Source organism: Schistocerca piceifrons, chromosome 5 (assembly GCF_021461385.2).
Source record: "Schistocerca piceifrons isolate TAMUIC-IGC-003096 chromosome 5, iqSchPice1.1, whole genome shotgun sequence".
Lineage (NCBI taxonomy): Eukaryota > Metazoa > Arthropoda > Insecta > Orthoptera > Acrididae > Schistocerca > Schistocerca piceifrons.
Genome location: NC_060142.1, coordinates 107477430 through 107497325, shown reverse-complemented (window position 1 = coordinate 107497325; position 19896 = coordinate 107477430). Strand labels below are relative to the sequence as shown.

The window sequence follows — 19896 nt, the reverse complement described above, 5'->3', positions numbered from 1 at the left end:
GAGAACCCATTGATTGATTGTACCAGTGTAAATTGTGCTTAAATTAAAGAGTGTATTGTAACTAATATGAATCCAGTACTCTACTTTATTAACTGAGAACATTTTTATTGTGCTTGTAGATCTGTTGTGTGATAATGATGGATTAAACTGAAATGCGTTTGATTTATTTACAGCTATGGAGTTAAGCCGTGTTTATGGGAAATCTCCAGTCACAGCCTCAACACCCACCATGCGACTGACTGGCCAGCACCTGAAATCAGATTTGCCTAATGTAAAAAGTCAGTTCCATCCTTTTGGGACTTCAAGAGGTGAGTACGGATCAGTCAGAAATAGTTTTAGGTTTATGTATTGAAATCTCGTGTGTAAAACAGCCCCAAACATCTGATTACTTGAAAAGAGTTAATGTGTTAATTATTTGACATTAAGCACATAAGTGAGGAAAAGTGTAGAAATTATGTTTAGCATCTCTTGGAATTACCTAAGTGCTCTCCTTAGAAACACTGGATGAGGACAGTCATCGTCTTCTTCCTTTCAAAGATTAGAATGTTTCCTGTTCCAGCCGTACTTAAAAATGAAATCAAATATAGCTAATCATATGATGGTTAAAGAATAATGTGGGCCCCATCTTTCAGGGATTTGCAGGACACTTAAAATTATTATACATCTTAAACACTGACAGCAGTGAGAATTCATGATATCTATCATAATACTCTGGATCTGCATGCAGTTGAGCTGCACTGTCACAAGTGACCTCGCAGCACTTCATACAGGAACACAGACAGGATTTTTCGTCTTCTTATATGGTGGTGAAATGCTAATATAAAGCCGCCTGTGGATTTCAACCTTTCTTACCATCTTGTGTTTTTGCTGGTATGGAGAAACCCCCAATAATGTGTCAAACAAGAATAAAAATTTACAACACATAATAGGTCAAAGATACATAAAAAAAATCACATGAACACATACATAAGAAACACGCACCATGTCTGCTCATTTATTGTAGCATGCACTCACCTGGCTGGATACCGTCATGTATCTATAAAGAAAATGACCTAGAAATGAAAAGCGAAAATAGAAAACAGAAATTTTATTAAATAATCATAAACCTACATGTACTGGTTTTAACCATTACTCACGTGATTTTGAGTCATCATCACTTTATTCCTTGTCTCCACTGTTGTAGAGAACATCGTGTTGTGTGCCATCAGGTGCATTAGAAACACAGTATTTTTTAAATGGGTGATGGACAGCTTTAGTTGGGATACATTTCCGTGATTGTTCCATCCCCTCACATACTCGAGACAAGCTTGCACTCTTAACGTTTCTTGTAGGCGTCAATTGCCTATCTTCTTTAGTTAGCCATTGGGAGTGCATATTTTTAAGCTTGTCCTTAAATGGTTTGTAAATATCTAATGGCTGTAGAATTGACTTCGTCCCTCATGAAATTACAACCAAGCCTGCCCCACTGTCTACAATTTTTTTCTTTACAGCTATAGTAATATGAACTGCATACGAATCTAATATGAACATGTTTGACAAACCTAGCAAGGTACCAGGATGACATTGCCCTATAAATCTAATCTAGTCTATTATGTCCTCTGTGAACCAGTCAATTTCATTATCACTTACAATAATGTCCTTTGGAAATACCTGGGGGGGTTGGGTAAATCTTCCATGTAAAAATGGCAGTTTATGGCCATGGGCTATAAAAGCAAGTGTGCAGACATGCACTGTTTTTCACTACTCGTGGACATTATTTTAATGTCTTTCTTCCCTTTTGCCTCCACTGTTTAATTTGTTGGCATATTGGAATAAACTGGAGTGTGGTTCACATTAGTCTACTTATCTGACTAAGACGATTACTATTTTCGTTGTGCAGTCGGATTATGAAGTGCAGAAATTCAATGAGTTTTCCTTGCACTTTTCTCGCAGTTTCTGTGCAACTGAAGTGTGCCTATGAAGAAAAAATCCCCAATGTTCCATGAAATGGGCAACCAAACTATGGCTTCTTTGAAATCTTTGATTTTCTGCTGTCAAGCAACGTCATGTGCTTTGATGTGAGTAATTTCTGCACTCATGGGTAAGCACTTCTGTTGCTGCTCCCAAACAAAATTGTTCAGCACGACTTCTAACTCTAACACACAGTGGCAGCCACATTTTGCCCCAGAAAATGTTTTCATATTGCTGGAACAAAGTAAAAGTTCCTGTTGCTGTGTCCATTGCCTCACATTACCCTCGTCAGGCCTGTATCGCTTACCTGCAGCGCAATTTGTTGTCTCGGTAAGAGAAATCACTTATCTTTTCACATTCACAGTAGAGTTAACATGCTTCATCATGATAGATTACAATCTGGCACCTTACGGAAGTTCAAAAGTAGACTGAAGCAAAGGATGAAATTTGAATGTAACATCCACAGATGTATTTGCGAGCACTGCTGTCTTTTGCTGGAGCTGTCGAAATGTAAAACTGTGCTTGCCAACTTGAGAAAGTTTCTTAGAGACGTCCATTTTTATGGTGTGTATTTTTATAGCCACGAGTATTTGAAAAATTGCTAAATTTAAAGGTGAGCATTATTAAATTTGAATTTTCTCCACGATGAAAAATTATTAACATTCAACTCTCAAAATACTTAACACAGAGGCTGCCATTGCAAAATACATACTTATGGCAGCTTCTAGTGGAATTTTCCGGAAATTGCTTGGGCTTTGCCCCCGAATCTAAGTGACAGGTGCATTGTCGGACCGTGAAAATCGGAAAAAAAAGATTGGCTTGCATTCGGGTAAATAAAGTAGTCTGTATTATTTGAGATTGGAAATTCATGTCTACTTCTTCCTTTGAATGGTAAGACAGTTGATTTAAAGGTTACTTACTGTGAAATTGCAGGCATATCAGTAAGAGATAATATAAACGACGCAATTATAATCAACTTTGTACGGATTAACAGAGAATGCGTCAAAGATAGACTGGTGTGGGGACCATTTATAAAGCAATATAGAGTCACTGGACTAAAGTTAGAAACCCACATTATAGTTTGCGCATTGAGTAACGACTCACCTGGCTCCTAATGAATATAGACTTGAAGCGAAGTGGCTGTGTGCTTATAATCCGTTTTTCCATTTGTTTGTTCTTATGCACAGGTTTATAGTGTTTGTTACCCACTATTAGTACAATAATGTGAAAGCTACATCAGTTGTACATCTTCTGAGTACGATATTAAAACTCTGCGGTTAAAAGTCGAGAGACGACCCACTGAGAGCACTCGTCGGTACACATGTGCCGGCACGATGTGGCAGTTCTGTAAATGTGAGAGGTAGCGAGGAAGTGAGTGAGTTCAAATTGGGCATGACTATATACCTTCAAAAATTGGTGCATTCCCGAAGTGATACGATGTGTGGGGCCTCGTGACTTTTAGGGACGTGTTTGTAAATTGAAAATGTGACTGAACCAGTAAGGCCAATAACCTTTCTATGTGACCTAAGAAATGAACTGATTGGGACTTTTGAGCTGTAGGACTTCCATTGCATCTGTAGCGAGAAGGCCAGTGACAGAATGAGCCAGTGAGAGGTAGAAAGACAGAATGAAGTGGCACAGTGGTCAGCACGCCGGACTCTCATTCGGGGGAACGACAGTTTGAAGCCCTGCCCAGTATGGGTCCTTTGAATGGGCCAATTTCCTTCTCCGTCCTTCCCTACTCTAAGCCTTGTGCTCTGCTGTGTGGAACGATCTTGTTGTCAGTGGGATGTTAAACTTTAGTCTTCGTTCCTTCCCGAGGCAACAGGACGTGGTTTTTGTTGTTAAATTGCTGCCAAATACCTATCGATTGTGAAAATAAATGCATGTTTCTACTCACAGTGATACAGACAACATTGTCGTAGGTCTGCGAACAGTGAAAGAAGGTATAGTAAGGTGTGACAAGTTGCAATTCAATGCAGCGTGTGGATGAAAGCACGTGGGTCTAGTGGATGCTTTGCAAATTGTATGTAGTCCTGTTAGTTCTTGCAATTGTGAATTCATAGAACCCGTGAGCTGTTTTCCTTGTTTGATGACGTTTCGTTTTGGCTAACATTAAAATTAATGTAACTGTATGTCAAAATGCTTCAATACTGTGGCAACAGTTTGGATCTTAAGTCATCCAGGTTATGTGAAACACTTTGGAAGGTTAACATGATTTATGTTGGCATGGTAATGGTCTGCCCCACACACAGGGACCATTCCCTTGCAGTTTGAAGAGAATTTGTGGATTTGTTGGACCAGTCAGCTGAAACCTCCCAAGTTTAAGTATCTTGCTGCTGCTGCTGCTGCTGTTATTGTGATACTCTTCAGTCCAAAGATTGGTTTGATGCAGCTCTCCATGCTAATCTATCCTGTTCAAGCCTCTTAATCTCCGAATAACTACTGAAACCTGAAACCTGTATCTATTTAACCTGCTTTCTATGAGAAGGAAAGTTGCTGCTCACCATATAGCTGAGATAGGCACAACAAAAAGACTCTCACAGTTAAAGCTTTCAGCCATTGACCTTCATTGCCCCCCCTCCCCCCCTCCCCCTCCCCTTTTGCATCAAATTGTCTTATAAGAGAAGTCTTAGCGTGAGTATTGACTTGCATGTTCCTACATTTCTCCGGAACTCAAAACTGATCTTCCCTGTGGTCAGCATCTGCTAACCTTTATGTTCTTCTACAAGTATATGAGATCAGTATTTTGCTATCATGTCTTATTAAACTGTTGGTTTGGTAGTATTTATACACTCAGTACCTGCCTTCTTTGGAATTGGAATTATTACATTCTTCCTAAAGCCCGAGGGTATTTTGTCTGACTCATATATCTTGCGCACTAGGTGAAATAATTGTTTCACGACTGGTTCTCCCAGGGACCTCAATAATTCTTAGGGAATGTCATCTACTCGAGGGGTCCTGTTTCCACTTAGATCTTTCAGTGTTCTGTCAAATTCTTCTCGCAGTATCATGTCTCTTATCTCATCTTGACTTACTTCCTGCTCTCTTTCTACAGTATTATCAATTTTATTTGTCCTTTATAGACCCCCAGTATATCCCTTTCATCCTCCTCCTTTCAGCTTTCTCTGTGTTGCTTAGTACTGGCTTGCTGTCTGAGTTCTTGATATTCATGTAGTTGCTTCTCTTTCATCCAAACGTCTCTTTAATTTTCCTATAGGAGGCATCCATTTTTCCCCTGGTTATGCATGTGTCTAATGTGTTTCATTTGTCCTCTAGCCATTTCTGCTTAGCTGTTTTGCACACTCTGTCTGTCTCATTTCTTAAACATCCGTATTCCCTTTCGCTTGCTTCATTTGCTGCATTTCTGTATTTGCTTCTTCCATCAATTAAATTTAGTGTCTCACTGTATTTTCTAAGGATTTCTCATAGGCCTTGTCTGTTTATCTATTTGATCCTTTGCTACCTTCACTATCTCATCTCTCAAAGCTACCCATTCATCTCCTGTTGTGTTCCTTTCCTCTCTTTGTTCAGGCTTGCCTAAGGCACCCCCTGAAACTCTCAACAACCTCTAGTTCCTCCAATTTTGCGGGTCCCATCTTCTTAAATTCTCACATTTTTGCAATTATTCGTTTTTAACCTGTTGTTCATAACCAATAAATTGTGATTGGAGTCCACATCTGCCCCTGGAAACATCTTACAGTTCAAAACCTGCTTTCAAAATCTCTGTCTCTCCATTATATTTTCAACCCAAAAGCTTCCAATGTCTCCAGGTCCCTTCCATTCATACAACCTTTTTACACAATTCTTAAAGCAAGCGTTAGCAGTGCTTAAATAATGCTCTACCCAAAATTGTACCAGGCAACTTCCCCTTTCCTTCCTTCCACCCAGTCAGTGTTCCACTATTTTTCCTTATCTTTCTTTTCCTACTAACAGATTCCAGTCAGTGATCATAAATAAATATATATTTCCTTTAAGTATGTGAATAATTTTCTTTATCTCATCATACTTTCTTTCAGTCTTCTTCATCTGTGCAGCTAGTTTGCATGTAAATTTGTACTACTGTGGTAGGTGTTAGCTTTCATCTCTACCTTGCCGACAATAATGAATTCTCTAGATTAGATCTAATTTTCATTTCAATTGATCCATAGGGAAGAGATCCTCTATATTGTTCATAGTAGTATACCCACATTCCTATTTTAACATGTTTGAATTAGGTCACTATCTTGTCTGTCTAGCTTTTCAATACGAATTTTGCTATTTATTTTAAACTGACTTCCTGATGAGCTAGAAACTTGAAGTTTTAAACATAGCTCAGAACTGGATGACAGTGCAATATTAACTCACTTTCTTGTCTCATGTGGTGGGAGAGTACTTTGTGGCACTGCCATTTCACCCATTTTCTTGTTCCAGTCGTTAATGGTTCACGGGAAGAACAATTGCTGATGAGCTTTCTTTTAAGTTCAGATATCTCTAATTTTTTCCTTCACAGCCGTGTCATGAGATAGAAGGAAGCAGTATATTTGTTGGGTCAAGTGAAGAGAAACTGAAATAAATCTGAAATTTACCTTGTCTCAATTGTAATCTCATCAAAATATTTGAAATCTGCTGAAAAATTTCACATGCTCAAGACTCAAGACAAGGGGGTGGGGGGGGGGTGGGGGGGGGGGGTGGGGAGAATCATGGCTGTAGTTTCCCCTTGCTTTCAACTGTTCACAATACCAGCACGGCAAAGCCTTGTTAGCTAATGTCACAAGATCAAATCAATCATCTAGACTGTTGCCCATACAGTTACTGAAAAGGCTGCTGTCTCTCTATTGTTGTTGGCTATCTGTATTGTTGAGGTATGCAAGCCATTCCACCTTAGTAAGATCCATGGTTGAGGGGGGGGGGGGGGCTCCTATAAGAGAAACAAATTTTGCCTTGAGTATACTGAGGCTTAAAGGCTTAAAAGTCTTGGTCAAGGATTAAAAGCTTTAGTAGTAGCGGCAGCTACTGTCACTTATATGAAAAGCATTGGGGGCCTCAAGTAGTGTGTATCATAAGGTTTGTACACCCTCTATAAAATCTTCTTTTGGCACATTATTTTCTATATGTTTTGCAGAGTTGTTCAAAAATAATTTCTGTTTAAGTTTTGCAGTGCTTTCATTCTTGACAGGGAATTCAAAGTACCTATTTTCTATATTGACCTGTTGCAGTATTAAGTTGGCCACTGCAGCAAAACTTTTACTGTCACGTGGAGAAAAAATATGATTTGTTAAGAGAACCTAAAAGTATCAAAACATAGCCATCTGTTTCAATGATATTTGCATTTATTGTTGGAGAGCCAACATTCCAGGATGTCTCCATTTTGTCGATTCCTTACTGTATTATGTTTCTGAAGCTGCTGTTAGTTTCTCTAACAACAGAGTGAGATTCTGGCTGTACACTTCATAATTTAAAATTGTGTTTGATGGATCTTTGTTATCCAAAATTGAGGCAAATTCACCATCTATGTTTGTAGTGTGGACAGTAGTCCAGTGCTTTGTGGAAGTGTTGAAGATCATTATTATTTAACATTATCACTTGTAATGAAAATCATATCTCTGGAAACTACAACTGAATTAAAATAAAAAACTAAAACAAAAAATAAAACAAAAAAACTGTATGTGTACAAGTGCTAACTTTCAAAATCAGGAGTTCCATCATCGACTAAATAAAGGAAGGAGTAATAGGAAACACCTCTCACTATTCGGCTATTAGACTTAACAATGCCCAGAACTCAGTGTCAAAGCATGTATTACGGCAGAGTGATATAGAAATGAGAGTTTCACCTTGGCCTATGTGAATTACTTTGGTGTGTAAGTTTTTATGTCTGTGCAGATGGATGATTGCCCAGTTCTGAAAGAGAGTAAGATAGTGCTCTTGGGTCAGTTGGGTGCTGCAGACGAGCAGAAGTATTTTGTAGGTTTACTAGCAAAAGTTGATCTTCTAAAATACATTTTTCTTTCTAGGATAGACTATTCTGACCTTTAATGTTGAGCTCTTGTCAGAATCTTCTTTTCTAAGATTAATATTAAAGATGATGTAATATTGTTATATTTGAACACGTGTATTTTGTAAAATAGGGGTATTTATTTATTTTTAAATTTTTCTCAGTGTGTTGGAGTGACTTGTAAATATTGTTTAATAATATGATACCACATGTTTGAATATAAGCTGACTGGACCAAAATTAGTCATCTGGTGTGATAAAAGTTTTAAGATGTCAGTAGATGGTGTAGGAGGAGGATTATCTTGGAATTCATTCTGTGTGTCTGTGAAGTTGATACAGTACAGTGCTCATCTTATTCATTAGGTGGAAAACAACAGGCAATATTTATGTGAAAGAAAAGAGGTGTTATTGCCTTGGGGTGCACCAAAGATCATCTCGTGAAGAGGACAGTAGTGTGTAGGTGTGTGCTGTCTATAGTCCTGTGGGTTTATTAGCATTGGCAGATACTCCAGTGAGCATGTAATTCATGTGGGAATTGTGGCTGAAAGTTTATCATAATACTCTCCAGCCACTAGTTTGTGGTCCAACTTTGAGCTAAAAACTGCTTCACCATTAAGTACCAATATTATGAAAAGGAAAGTTGCTACTCACCATGTAGTGGAGATGATGAGTGGCAGATAGGCACAACAAAAAGAGTGTCACAAATAAAGCTTTCCGCGCGCGCGCGCACGTGCCCACACACACACACACACACACACACACACACACACACACACAGGATCTTTGTCATCCAAAATGGAGACTGTTTCACCAGCTATGTTTGTAGTGTGGACACTGACAGTGTCATTTCAGTTGCCTGAGACCGAGTTGTGCAAGTGTGTGTGTGTGCCGTCTATTGTTGACGAAGACCTTACTGGCCGAAAGCTTAATTTTTGTAACGGTCTTTTTGTTGTGCCTATCTGCGACTCCGCATCTCCGCTACATGGTGAGTGGCAACTTTCCTTTTCATAATATTGTTAACATTCCATTCTAAATTTTCCATTGTTTGATTTTCACCATTAAGTATGGATTCCTAATTATATAATTGTATGCTTTCATGAAAATTTCTGAGTAAGTACCCAAAGACAGTTACAGTGACCCAATTTTCTGTTTTCGTGCAGTCCAAAATTAAAGAAACGCAAGATTCAGGAAAATGCAGAATTGAGAAAGATGTTAAAACCCCCAAAATATGAGCAAAACACAAGCAGTTGGCATGTATTATTAAAAATTGTAATCCTCTCCAGTACATTGTATAAAATCTGTATACGAGAAGGAAATGAAATATACAGTCCAATGTTTATGCAACAATTTGTGGTAATGAATTTCATCAGTTCTTAATAAATCACAGATATGTAACAGCAAGTAAAAACTCATCAAAAAATTGAAATTGGTAACTGGGTACAAGGTTGTTGTTGTTGTGGTCTTCAGTCCTGAGACTGGTTTGATGCAGCTCTCCATGCTAATCTATCCTGTGCAAGCTCCTTCATCTCCCAGTACCTACTGCAACCTACATCCTTCTGAATCTGCTTAGTGTATTCATCTCTTGGTCTCCCTCTACGATTTTTACCCTCCACGCTGCCCTCCAATGCTAAATTTGTGATCCCTTGATGCCTCAGGACATGTCCTACCAACCGATCCCTTCTTCTAGTCAAGTTGTGCCACAAATTTTTCTTCTCCCCAATCCTATTCAATACCTCCTCATTAGTTATGTGATCTACCCACATAATCTTCAACATTCTTCTGTAGCACCACATTTCGAAAGCTTGTCCAAACTATTTATTGTCCATGTTTCACTTCCATACAAATACTTTCAGAAATGACTTCCTGACACTTAAATCTATACTCGATGTTAACAAATTTCTCTTCTTCAGAAACGCTTTCCTTGCCATTGCCAGTCTACATTTTATATCCTCTCTACTTCGACCATCATCAGTTATTTCGCTCCCCAAATAACAAAACTCCTTTACTACCTTAAGTGTCTCATTTCCTAATCTAACTCCCTCAGCATCACCCGACTTAATTCGACTACATTCCATTATCCTCGTTTTGCTTTTGTTGATGTTCATCTTACATCCTCCTTTCAAAACACTGTCCATTCCATTCAACTGCTCTTCCAAGTCCTTTGCTGTCTCTGACAGAATTACAATGTCATCGGCGAACCTCAAAGTTTTTATTTCTTCTCCCTGGATTTTAATACCTACTCCAAACTTTTCTTTTGTGCAAGGTACTCCAGCTATTTTCCAAAATGCCGCGACCACAAATTATAAATCAAAACACATGTTTTTGAGAGATCTTTCCTTTGTGCTCACCCAGAAAAAAGTGAAAATTGGTGAACATGATGAAGTAAAATAAATTAGGAGATACAGAAATCTTTATTTTATGTGCTGTTTATAGCTGAAATAAAGTAGCAAGGAAAAACATAAAATATCACAGCAGCTAAGTGGTAAAACCATAGATGTGGACATATGCTTAATGACAAACTTTGTCACCATTGCTGTTATTGTTCAATGCTTTTCTTATTAGTTGCACTTTATAGACTCGCCACACTTCATATGCTCCACCCCGTCAGTGTTATTTTAGGCTCAATGAGAGAAACATAGATGTGAAAAAATGACATTTTCAATTGACGTTACAAGCTTATTAGAAGTTGGCTTAGTGACTTTCTGTAGACTGTGTAAAATGTAAAATTAAAAGAAAGCTCATGTGCTACAGTTTCTCTTCATGCCTTTTATCACTGCTGCCAATTTTCTGATGAACAGATTGGCATTGAATTTGAACACTCATGAACATCTCTTGACAATGTGTAACACCATTCCAAAAATGAGAAATGACATCCAAGCAATACTATCAGCTTGCATCAGTAATCGCATCACAAATAGTTGAATATTCCTGTTGTTATGTCAGAACATTGCCCTGTCTGTGCTACAGCAAATGACATCTGTTACTGTGTCTCATAGAGCATTACAAACAGTTAGTATAAGGTGACTAATGTTTTGTCCAGTAGGCTTTTCTTGTAAAAGTAAGTAATAGTAACACAGTGTATACTATATTATTGTGACTATCATGCTATTTTTTCATTGACAGGTGCTGCAGAGAAAGATGTGCGCCCAGTAATGATGTGGCAGACACCTGCTGGTGCTGTAGCAAAAGAGGAGAAAAAACAGAATGAGCAAAGTTCAACTGTAGGAGTTAAAATGTTGCCATTACCTCCACTTTTACCATTGCCACGGAGGACACCAGATGTGCAGCTTATTATTCCTGACATGCATGCACCTGAACTGAAGACAGAACTGGCGGATGAATCAAGCCAAAGTTCACCTAATCAGCTGTCTCCAGAAGACCTGAAAGGTATAGATCTCCGAATGAAGCCTGTCACCACTGTGGGCCAACTGGCCACTGCTGCTGATTTGTCCAGCACGCAGTCCCCTTCCATGGCTACATTTCGTCGGTTCGTGTCTGGAGATACGTACTTACCTTTACCGTCTCAAACAGGGCAGAGTGTTGAAAAGTTCCTCTCCCACTTAGAAGATAATTCTAAGGATGCTAGTCAACAAGCATCTACATATAAAATAGCTGAAAACAGTAGTTCCAGTGGTTCAAGCACTACTGCTGTAGTTACGTCTCAGGGTTTGCCTGTTGAGAAACCCATTGCACCATTTAATTCTCAGTCGGTACTATTCGAGACATCCCAGCAGCAGACTTTGTTGACTCCTAGGCACGTTCTTCAGCAACAACCCTCACAAAAAATTGGGTTTGTCGGAGACATCCAGCTGGCTTCTTTGTATGACTCACAGGAGAGGTCAGACAAGGCAGAAAGTCCTAAGAAGTCTCCTCCCAGACAGGAAGCTATTGGACAATCACAGACATTGCAAGAGTCTGTTCCACAACCTCAGCGACTGCAGACGGCACTTGTACAGCCTCAGACACTGCAGGAAGCGTTTAGTCAGTCTCGGACATTGCAAGAAGCGTTCACTCAGTCCCAGGGCATGCAGGAGGCATTTTCACAGCCACAGGCTTTGCAGGGGGCAATGGCTCAATCTCACTCACTGCAGGAGGCAATGGCACAGTCCCAGTCATTACAGGAGGCAATAGCTCAATCTCAGTCTGTGCAGGAGGTGATCAGTCAGCCTCATTCATTAAGGGATGCAATGACACAGCCACAGTCGTTGCAGGAGACTGTCACACAACAGCAGTCCTTACAGCAGGCTATTACAAATTCACAGTCTTTACAAGAAGCACAGTCTCAGTCTGTGCAACAGGCCATTACTGGATCACAGTCTCTGCAGAATGCAATTACACATTCCCAGACACTTCAGGAGGCAATTACACAGAATCAGCTAATGGCACTAAGTAATCTTTCCTCTCCACCACTCTCAAATCTCTGCAACCAACAAACAAGTGTGACAGGAAATGCTTTGACATGCAGAAGTCAGATTTCAGAAGTCCGAGAGCCACAAGTGACCAGTGAGAATCCGTTGAACATATCACAAATGATGAGCACTCTACCTGAACAGGGAGTGGTAATACAAACACCCACTCCTCTTCTTTTCAGAAACACACAGGAATCAGTTGCCAGAGACACTGTTTCTATGGACACAAAGTCAGATGGCCAAATGATGGAGAGCATGAGCAACAATCTTGAAGCACGTCCTCTGAGTAATGGATCTCACACAACTGGCAGTGGTCATAGTTCGCCAGTCGGGCCATCTGGTAGTGGAGGACTGAACATTCCAGCTACATCACCCCCTTCTTCCACACCAGTACTGTTAAACCAGGAGCAACAAAGTCTCATCTCCAGTTCTGGATTGGAAGCTCTTGTATCATCAGCTATGGATAGCCACATGGTTTCTGCAACAGAGAAGTTGGATGCAATTGTTAATTCAGCTGCTGACAGCCATATGGCAAATCAAAGTGCTAGTGTAGCTCAAGTGAATGAAATTCTAAATTCTCAAGTTTCAGTTGGACTTAGTGACCGAGATAGCAGAGGAGATGCTCAGCAATCTTCAGTTCTTGTAGAAAGTATTAGGTTACAGCCTTCTCTTTCTTCTGTAAGTGACCTGAATCCTTTTCACTTGAATTCAGTGCAGCCAGGGCAACAATCAGCACAAATTTCTCAGGAAACTATTATCCTCAATAATGCTGTATCAGCAGCTATTGACGAGCATCTCCGTAGGCAGGATGCAGGGCAGAAGGAAACTATTGTGTCAGGTCAGTGTACGCTAATAAATACATCATTGCCTACTACGAGTTCTGGACTACCTATTGACACTCCATCTACTTCAAACAGTGTACTTTTAAAAAATCCTCATATATCGCCAATTGCTGTGAAAAGTATGATTCTGGACACATCTGTTACTGTATCAGTTGACAGCCCTGTTTTGATCACAAGTCCAAAAAATTCTTCCCCCATAGCTGTCAAACATATGGATCTGAACTCTTCTCCTTTAGAGTCTCAAGCCTGCCTCTCAAACTCAGCTGTTGCATCTGCTCTAGCTGCAGAAAATGATATCCGTATGCAAGTTTCTGATTGTTCTCCAGCCATTGCAGTGAAGAACATTATTAATTCCCATTCTAGGAATATTGAAAATACAAGTGCTGTTGTGGCACCTACACTCACATTAAGTGCAAAAAACAATAAAACAGAGATTTTGGAACCCAGTTCTTGTTTGTCATCTGCGGCATCTGCAGCAGTCCACCCACATTCGTTATGCTCACTGCTCAATTCTACTGATGCTTCCACACTAGTGAGCAGTAGTTCTCAAATCCAAAAATCTCCACTCATTATTACAAAAGCACCTAATGTTTCTTCTGATTGTTTGGAGACTGAAACTACTCTACCCAACGATGAGACACAATCGCAAGAGATTCAAAATCATAATGAAGTTGGAACAAACCCCTGTGGACAAGCAAGAACTGCTACTAGTGACACTTCAGAATCTGTCATGGTGTCACATACATCACTGCTGAATTCTGTGTATGCAGCTGCTTCTGATTCTCAAAATGTGAATTTCAGTGCTGGGTCTGGTATGGTTGTTGGAATGAATTCTGTAGAAAGCTGCCAAGTGAGAGTGCCACAGATTGAGTCCTTAAACAACTTGTCCCATTCAAGTACAGATATTCCACAAAACTCAGCATTGCCTGAAGATAATATGCTTGCGTCTAAAACTGTCAACAGTATTATTGGCCTAACATCAGATGTAAAAGAAAGACTGGATACTGTTGGAGGTCAAACAAGTGTCGGAGAATACCCAGTTTCAGATCGCAAAGTTTGCTGTGAAAACAACTGCTCTGAGACTAAAAAAGACCAAGAGTCTGCACCCAGTAATTTCACACAAATTGCAGATCCTGTGGAAACAGCAAAGACCGTAGACCAACAGCATAAAGTGACAGCAGCACCGTCGCTGCCTGTACCTGTTGCAGAGATTTCTTCTGCATCAACACCAACCAAGGTGTTGGCAACCAGTTCAACAGTGCAGAAAAAGTGTGAGGAGGGAATGGTTCCTCAAGAACTGACACAGATGTCAGAGAGTGACTTGATAAGTTACATAAATCCTAGCTGCTTTGATCAAGGTAAATACTAACATCTATTGTTCAAAAATATTATATGTTATTTATTCTTACGAAAATGAGAAACCAGTTGTTCAGGGCAGGGAAATGATACGGGAATTGTATTGTATTATGATATATTTCCTTATTCCATTTTTGTTGTACTGCATTAGGCAAAAAAAAAAAAAATAAAAAAAAAAATCATTATAAGATCTCAGATGTTGAGCTGCACATTTATAATGTACAGTTTGTTAGCATACTTAGAATGTAGTTTACTTATAGTTTCAGCTTAATATCAGTCTCATAAAGCTGATGTGTTGCCTGTTCATATGTATTCTGAATTGTGAAACGTGAGTTAGATGTTAAACGTGATGCAGTGTAAATTGTAGATCCCATTACCATCTCAAGGTTATATGATAGGGTTGCAGGTCTGTGACGGAATAATGGAATATAGTCAGCATGTGTCTCAGTATCTACAAACACATAATTTTCTGAAGTTGTAGAATTTTTTGTGCAAGAGCACCGATTATAATATAGGTCTTAGTCAAGTTATTTAGCGATAAAAGAAAGTGAAAGTTATTCGAACTCAGTGGCTTGATGTCAGTTTCGTGTCAAAAATGAAAATATATTGTAGTCTGCCTGTTGTAGTAGAGATACATCATTGCAGCTGAAAAAGCAAAAAGCAAACAAATCAGGGGAACAAAGTTCCGTGTGCTGATCCTGAGGGACGCATCATGACTGGCAGACCTCTGTGTCATCCACTGCCAATGGTGTCACTACTTCTCACTCAAGTAGCTCCATCCTGAGGCTGAGTGCACCATGGTCCAGTCCATCCACCAAGGAAAAATATCTGATCGTACCAGGAATTGCATCCGGGTCCTTTGCGTAGCAGGCAGACACACTGACCACTGAGTTACAGAGGTGGATAAAATAGCAAGTTACAGAGATGGATGAAAATCCAAGATCTTGTTGATTCACCTGATAATATGTGGTAGAAATATCTCTACAGTGAAGAGTGTCTCATGAGGTCAGAAATTTATTAACATACCTTTAACTTTCAAGAACAGATAAGTAGATTCATAAAATTAGCAGTTGATGGCTGTCACCTACCAGTATACATTGTGGTGAAGCACAAGGTTAGATGTAGGAGGGAACAGAAGCCATGGCTGTTAGCCAGTATTTCTAATTTAAACAGGTGCATTTTCTTTTCTTAACATTCATGGTTATTCAGTAATAACCACCAACATCACCACTGTTACTATTACTTTTGGCCAGTGAATGGTAACTGATAATTTATATTCATCTCACGTCAGTACTGACAATGAGTTTTCAGGACCAGCTAGGAAGAATAAACAGTAAAACTGAATTTCCAAACAGTACAAAATATTTCAGCATTTTTGTGAATATGTTTTAATTGCTTGTACTTCTGATATTTGTTGCTATTGCAGTCGTTTCATGCAATACATGACTCTTGTCACAACGAACATATCCTAGTCAGTATTTTTTTAAGCTGGGTGCATGAATTTGGCATGTTAACTTGTTATTAAATGATACAGTGTCTGCTGATGATGTCAGTATATCAGGTCATTTCTTCTACGGTCTTCGTTTGCAAATGTGACTAGAAATAGCAGTAGTTTCTGTATACTGTATGACTTGAGAATTGCTCTTTCATATTAAACCAAGTGTTGGTTAGGATACCTCAAGATATGCAGTTTTCATTGACAGTTATTGTTTTTTGTATGGTGATTATGAAGTTCCTTGACACTGATATAGTTATCTTAGTTATCCAGGGTAATATTTTAATTTGAACATGATAATCCAGTCATTTTTGCAATGACCTTTAGAAATGTTCTTTAAATCTTTATGGAACATTGATTCAATCAATTGAGTTATGGCTGTCACAAAATGCTAGGACAATTATTCCATATTTTAACAACTGGAATTATTGTTTCTCATATAAATGGTTACTCGCTGTGGCATGTTAAAAGTGCTTGTCCTGTGTGTATTCCATCTCCACTCCTGTCAATGTCATCAGTGTCACTCCTGTTGTGTACGTAGATAATTTCTTCACAAACAGAGATATGACCAAACTTTTTTGAATCTGCCCTACCCTATTCATAATGAGTGCTAGTCCAACCGAGATACCTGTTCCTTCACAATTACACAGAAAATGAGCCTACTGATAGGCTTTCACAATAAATTTGGTATGCTACACCTAAAAAATGAAAAAATGGGCACATGAAACTAATATTTTCCTCATCCTACCTCAGTCCGCCCCCATTGTCTTTCAATTATCCCAGCAGTCAGTCAGAAATTTAAGTAAATTAGTATGTATTGTCCAGTGAGTTTAATTTGCTGTATATGAATGATCTGTTTTGTTACAAGTATAGGTACAAAAATAAGAAAAACAGTTTTCTAAAAAGTCATTAAATTTTGGAAATTTACAAACACACTCATACAAAATCACTTGGATCCAATTTGAACAATCAGTGTATTTTGTTGATATTCACTGTGACAACTTTTGTGGTAATTCTGTGCTCTTGTAAGCTTATGGTTGTGTCTCTTTTGTACAAGCAAGTTTCACACAATGTTTAAAAAATTTAGTGTCTTTAAAATGTGTAAAAAACATAAATGTGTTATATTCACTTCAAAGAAATAATTAAGTCTTTTAGAGTACTAATCTCATGTTCACATTTCTTTATTATTTTCAGTTTGAACAATCGCAGTGCTTGTCACAGTATTAAAGAACATGGCCGTAAGATACCTCCTACGGATATACAAGGAAGCTTCGTTATCATTCTCAGTTTTATGGCTAATGAAGTTTATTTCCCTGATTGATTCTACATACAGTATGTAATTACTGTACTGTTTCTATTGTATATATCAATTTTACTGTTTATGTAACATATTAACATTGTTTATGAGAGAGAGAGAGAGAGAGAGAGAGAGAGAGAGAGAGAGAGAGAGAGAGAGAGAGAGAGAGACTAATGAAATCTCTAAATTGTTATTCTTCTTCATAGTATTTTTGTGCTTCTGTAACTCAGTGTACCCTGAAACTCGATTCTGTATATAATTTTGGTGTTGTCTTAAAATTGAGCTGATATTCCATAGTTATTGTTTTAATGTTAATTTACCCTTGGTGTTCAGGATGTTTAATGTAATATTCGTGTGTTGCAAGTCAGAATATGAATGTATTCTATTGAGCCAAGGATTCATGGATAGCAAAAAGTTTCATTAGAAACTTTTATATCAGGAGGATTGTGTCATTTCCTGATGCGAGCAGCATGAACCGCAATTGAGAAATACTGCAACACTCATGTCAAGGCATAAACTTGTATTTGCAAAGTGAGTGGAATCAATTTAGTTGGAATTGTGGTACTGCTGTCCACCTAAGAAACATGTTATAGTTATTTCAGTGTGTTACACCCTCTGTTAATCATTGTTTTGTTTAATGGGGCAGTGAAATTGAAATATAATTTTCAGGCATCAACAGAATTCACAGTGCTCTCATGTAATTTTGAAACAGCGTGTGTGATTTAGTTATACAAAAAAAAAGAGAAAGATATGAACAGAAGTTGATCTGATAAAATGTAATTTGCCAGTGCTAATGGGGTTTGTCTTGTGGATTTGTGTAAATGCTTAAAGGACTGAAGTTAATTTATCTGATGATGTGGGAGTTGAATATCTTCAACTATAAATTTTCAGAGAACTACAATTTAGGAGGAGGAAACACATTTTGTTTTGTGTTTAACAATTACATTTCTGAGGATAAGGAAAAGAAACAGGGAAAAAGAGATTCTTATTTACTGACATCACACACAAAAAACACTTATTTATGTTATAACATTTTGGACTAGTTATTTTATACTTGTTCAGAATAATAAGCTTTTTCCCTTTGGGAAATTTTTTTCTCGAGCCTTTCGTTCAATGAAAGGTGTATCAACTTGCCTGTTAGTAATATTATGCTTAGATGTGTAAAATATATCTGTCTGAAAGATTAGGGACTTCCTTATGGAAGAATTGACAGTCTGGACAATTATTTTTATAAGAAAAACCACAAAAAGAAGATCAATGTTAACAGACTAATGTGTGCTTTATGTACACAGCATAATTGTTAATCATTCCTAGGATAATTCCCTGCAGGTGTCTTCTTTTCTTAAGAAATTATATTTCTTTATGTACATATGCATTTGTAGGTTGTCCCTAATTTTATATTTGCTACAGAACTTCAAATCATATTATTTATTTAAACTGGTGCTATTTTACAAATTGCCTTGCAGTGATGACAAATTAATTTAGTAAATTTATGTTATTTATGAAGCTGTGTTTGTGCTGTGAATGATGGGGCTGAATGTAAGTTAAGTTTACGATTTAGTCTTCAATCGTTGGTGTACAATATGCTCAGGCTGCATCTGCATTCTGTTTGCTAATCAGTTGATTTGTATGAATCTTCAAAGCCCATTTCCTACTTGTTGTAGTTCCACATTCTTATTTTGCGGTAGACACCTGCGCGAGATACATAAACAGTTTATTTGCACCATATGTGTTCTTTGTCATTGTGTTACAGGAACTGTAAATGACCTAATTAGCTTTTATATATTATAACCACCTTATTAGTGTGCAGTGCATACTTTTTGGTAGCAGACGTTATTATGATTGTTGTTTTTAGTCTTCAGTATGTGAAATTTTTAATATTTTAATGCCTGTTGTAATTCGTGTACAGTTTATTTTCTGTTAGATATGAACTGATTTTTACATCAAGATGTAATACTTAAATAAAAATTATTTTGAAACATATTGTTGCTTTTATATCATTGCAGTTGTAAATGAAAGAATTGTTCATATTTATGAGGTCAGTTGACCACACACACACACACACACACACACACACACACACACACACACTCACTGTAGTATCAAAGTAATTGTGCTGTTACAAATTCATATTTTGTGAGAATTTTGTGTGTAATGTATACCGCTTTGGAATATTCAAGGCTGTAGTCATCCTTTATAAATAAATATTTGAAAAGTTACCAGTGCACTTTTATTCAGAGCTGATCCTCATACAGTCAGAAATTATGTTTAAGTACAGAGTAGCCTATTGTGTTACTATGAGCTCACGTTTGGAGATGTCTGCATTGTCACTTGATACGAATTGCATTGAGGGGCGAATATACTGTTCATCTTAAATTGAGATATGGGTGAGATTTAGGGTGTTATATTAAAAAATATCAAATTCAGGTGTAACTGATTTAGTTTTGTTGTTGAGTTGGAAATTTAGTATGTGCTTGAAATAAACGAAGAAAATGATTTTTGTGCCCTCCATTTTGGGAATGCTATCAGCGATTATCAAAACAAGCTAAAACGTATTTCTTTGTCAGCAAGTGA

The 19896-nt window shown here is 38.0% G+C and overlaps 1 protein-coding gene across 5 annotated transcripts in view; it reads left to right on the top strand.

The window, feature by feature from the left end:
- The window catches only part of LOC124798436 (nuclear factor of activated T-cells 5-like), a 393026-nt gene extending 373485 nt beyond the window's left edge, over positions 1 to 19541 (top strand). For all 5 annotated transcript variants that reach the window (XM_047261847.1, XM_047261846.1, XM_047261845.1 and 2 more), the window contains exons 11-13: positions 174 to 308; positions 11047 to 14532; positions 17220 to 19541. In XM_047261847.1, the coding sequence (XP_047117803.1) occupies positions 174 to 308; positions 11047 to 14532; positions 17220 to 17224 (3626 nt within the window). In that variant the 3' untranslated portion in view covers positions 17225 to 19541. The remainder of the gene's footprint in view (positions 1 to 173; positions 309 to 11046; positions 14533 to 17219) is intronic.
- Positions 19542 to 19896: the final 355 nt, after the last annotated feature.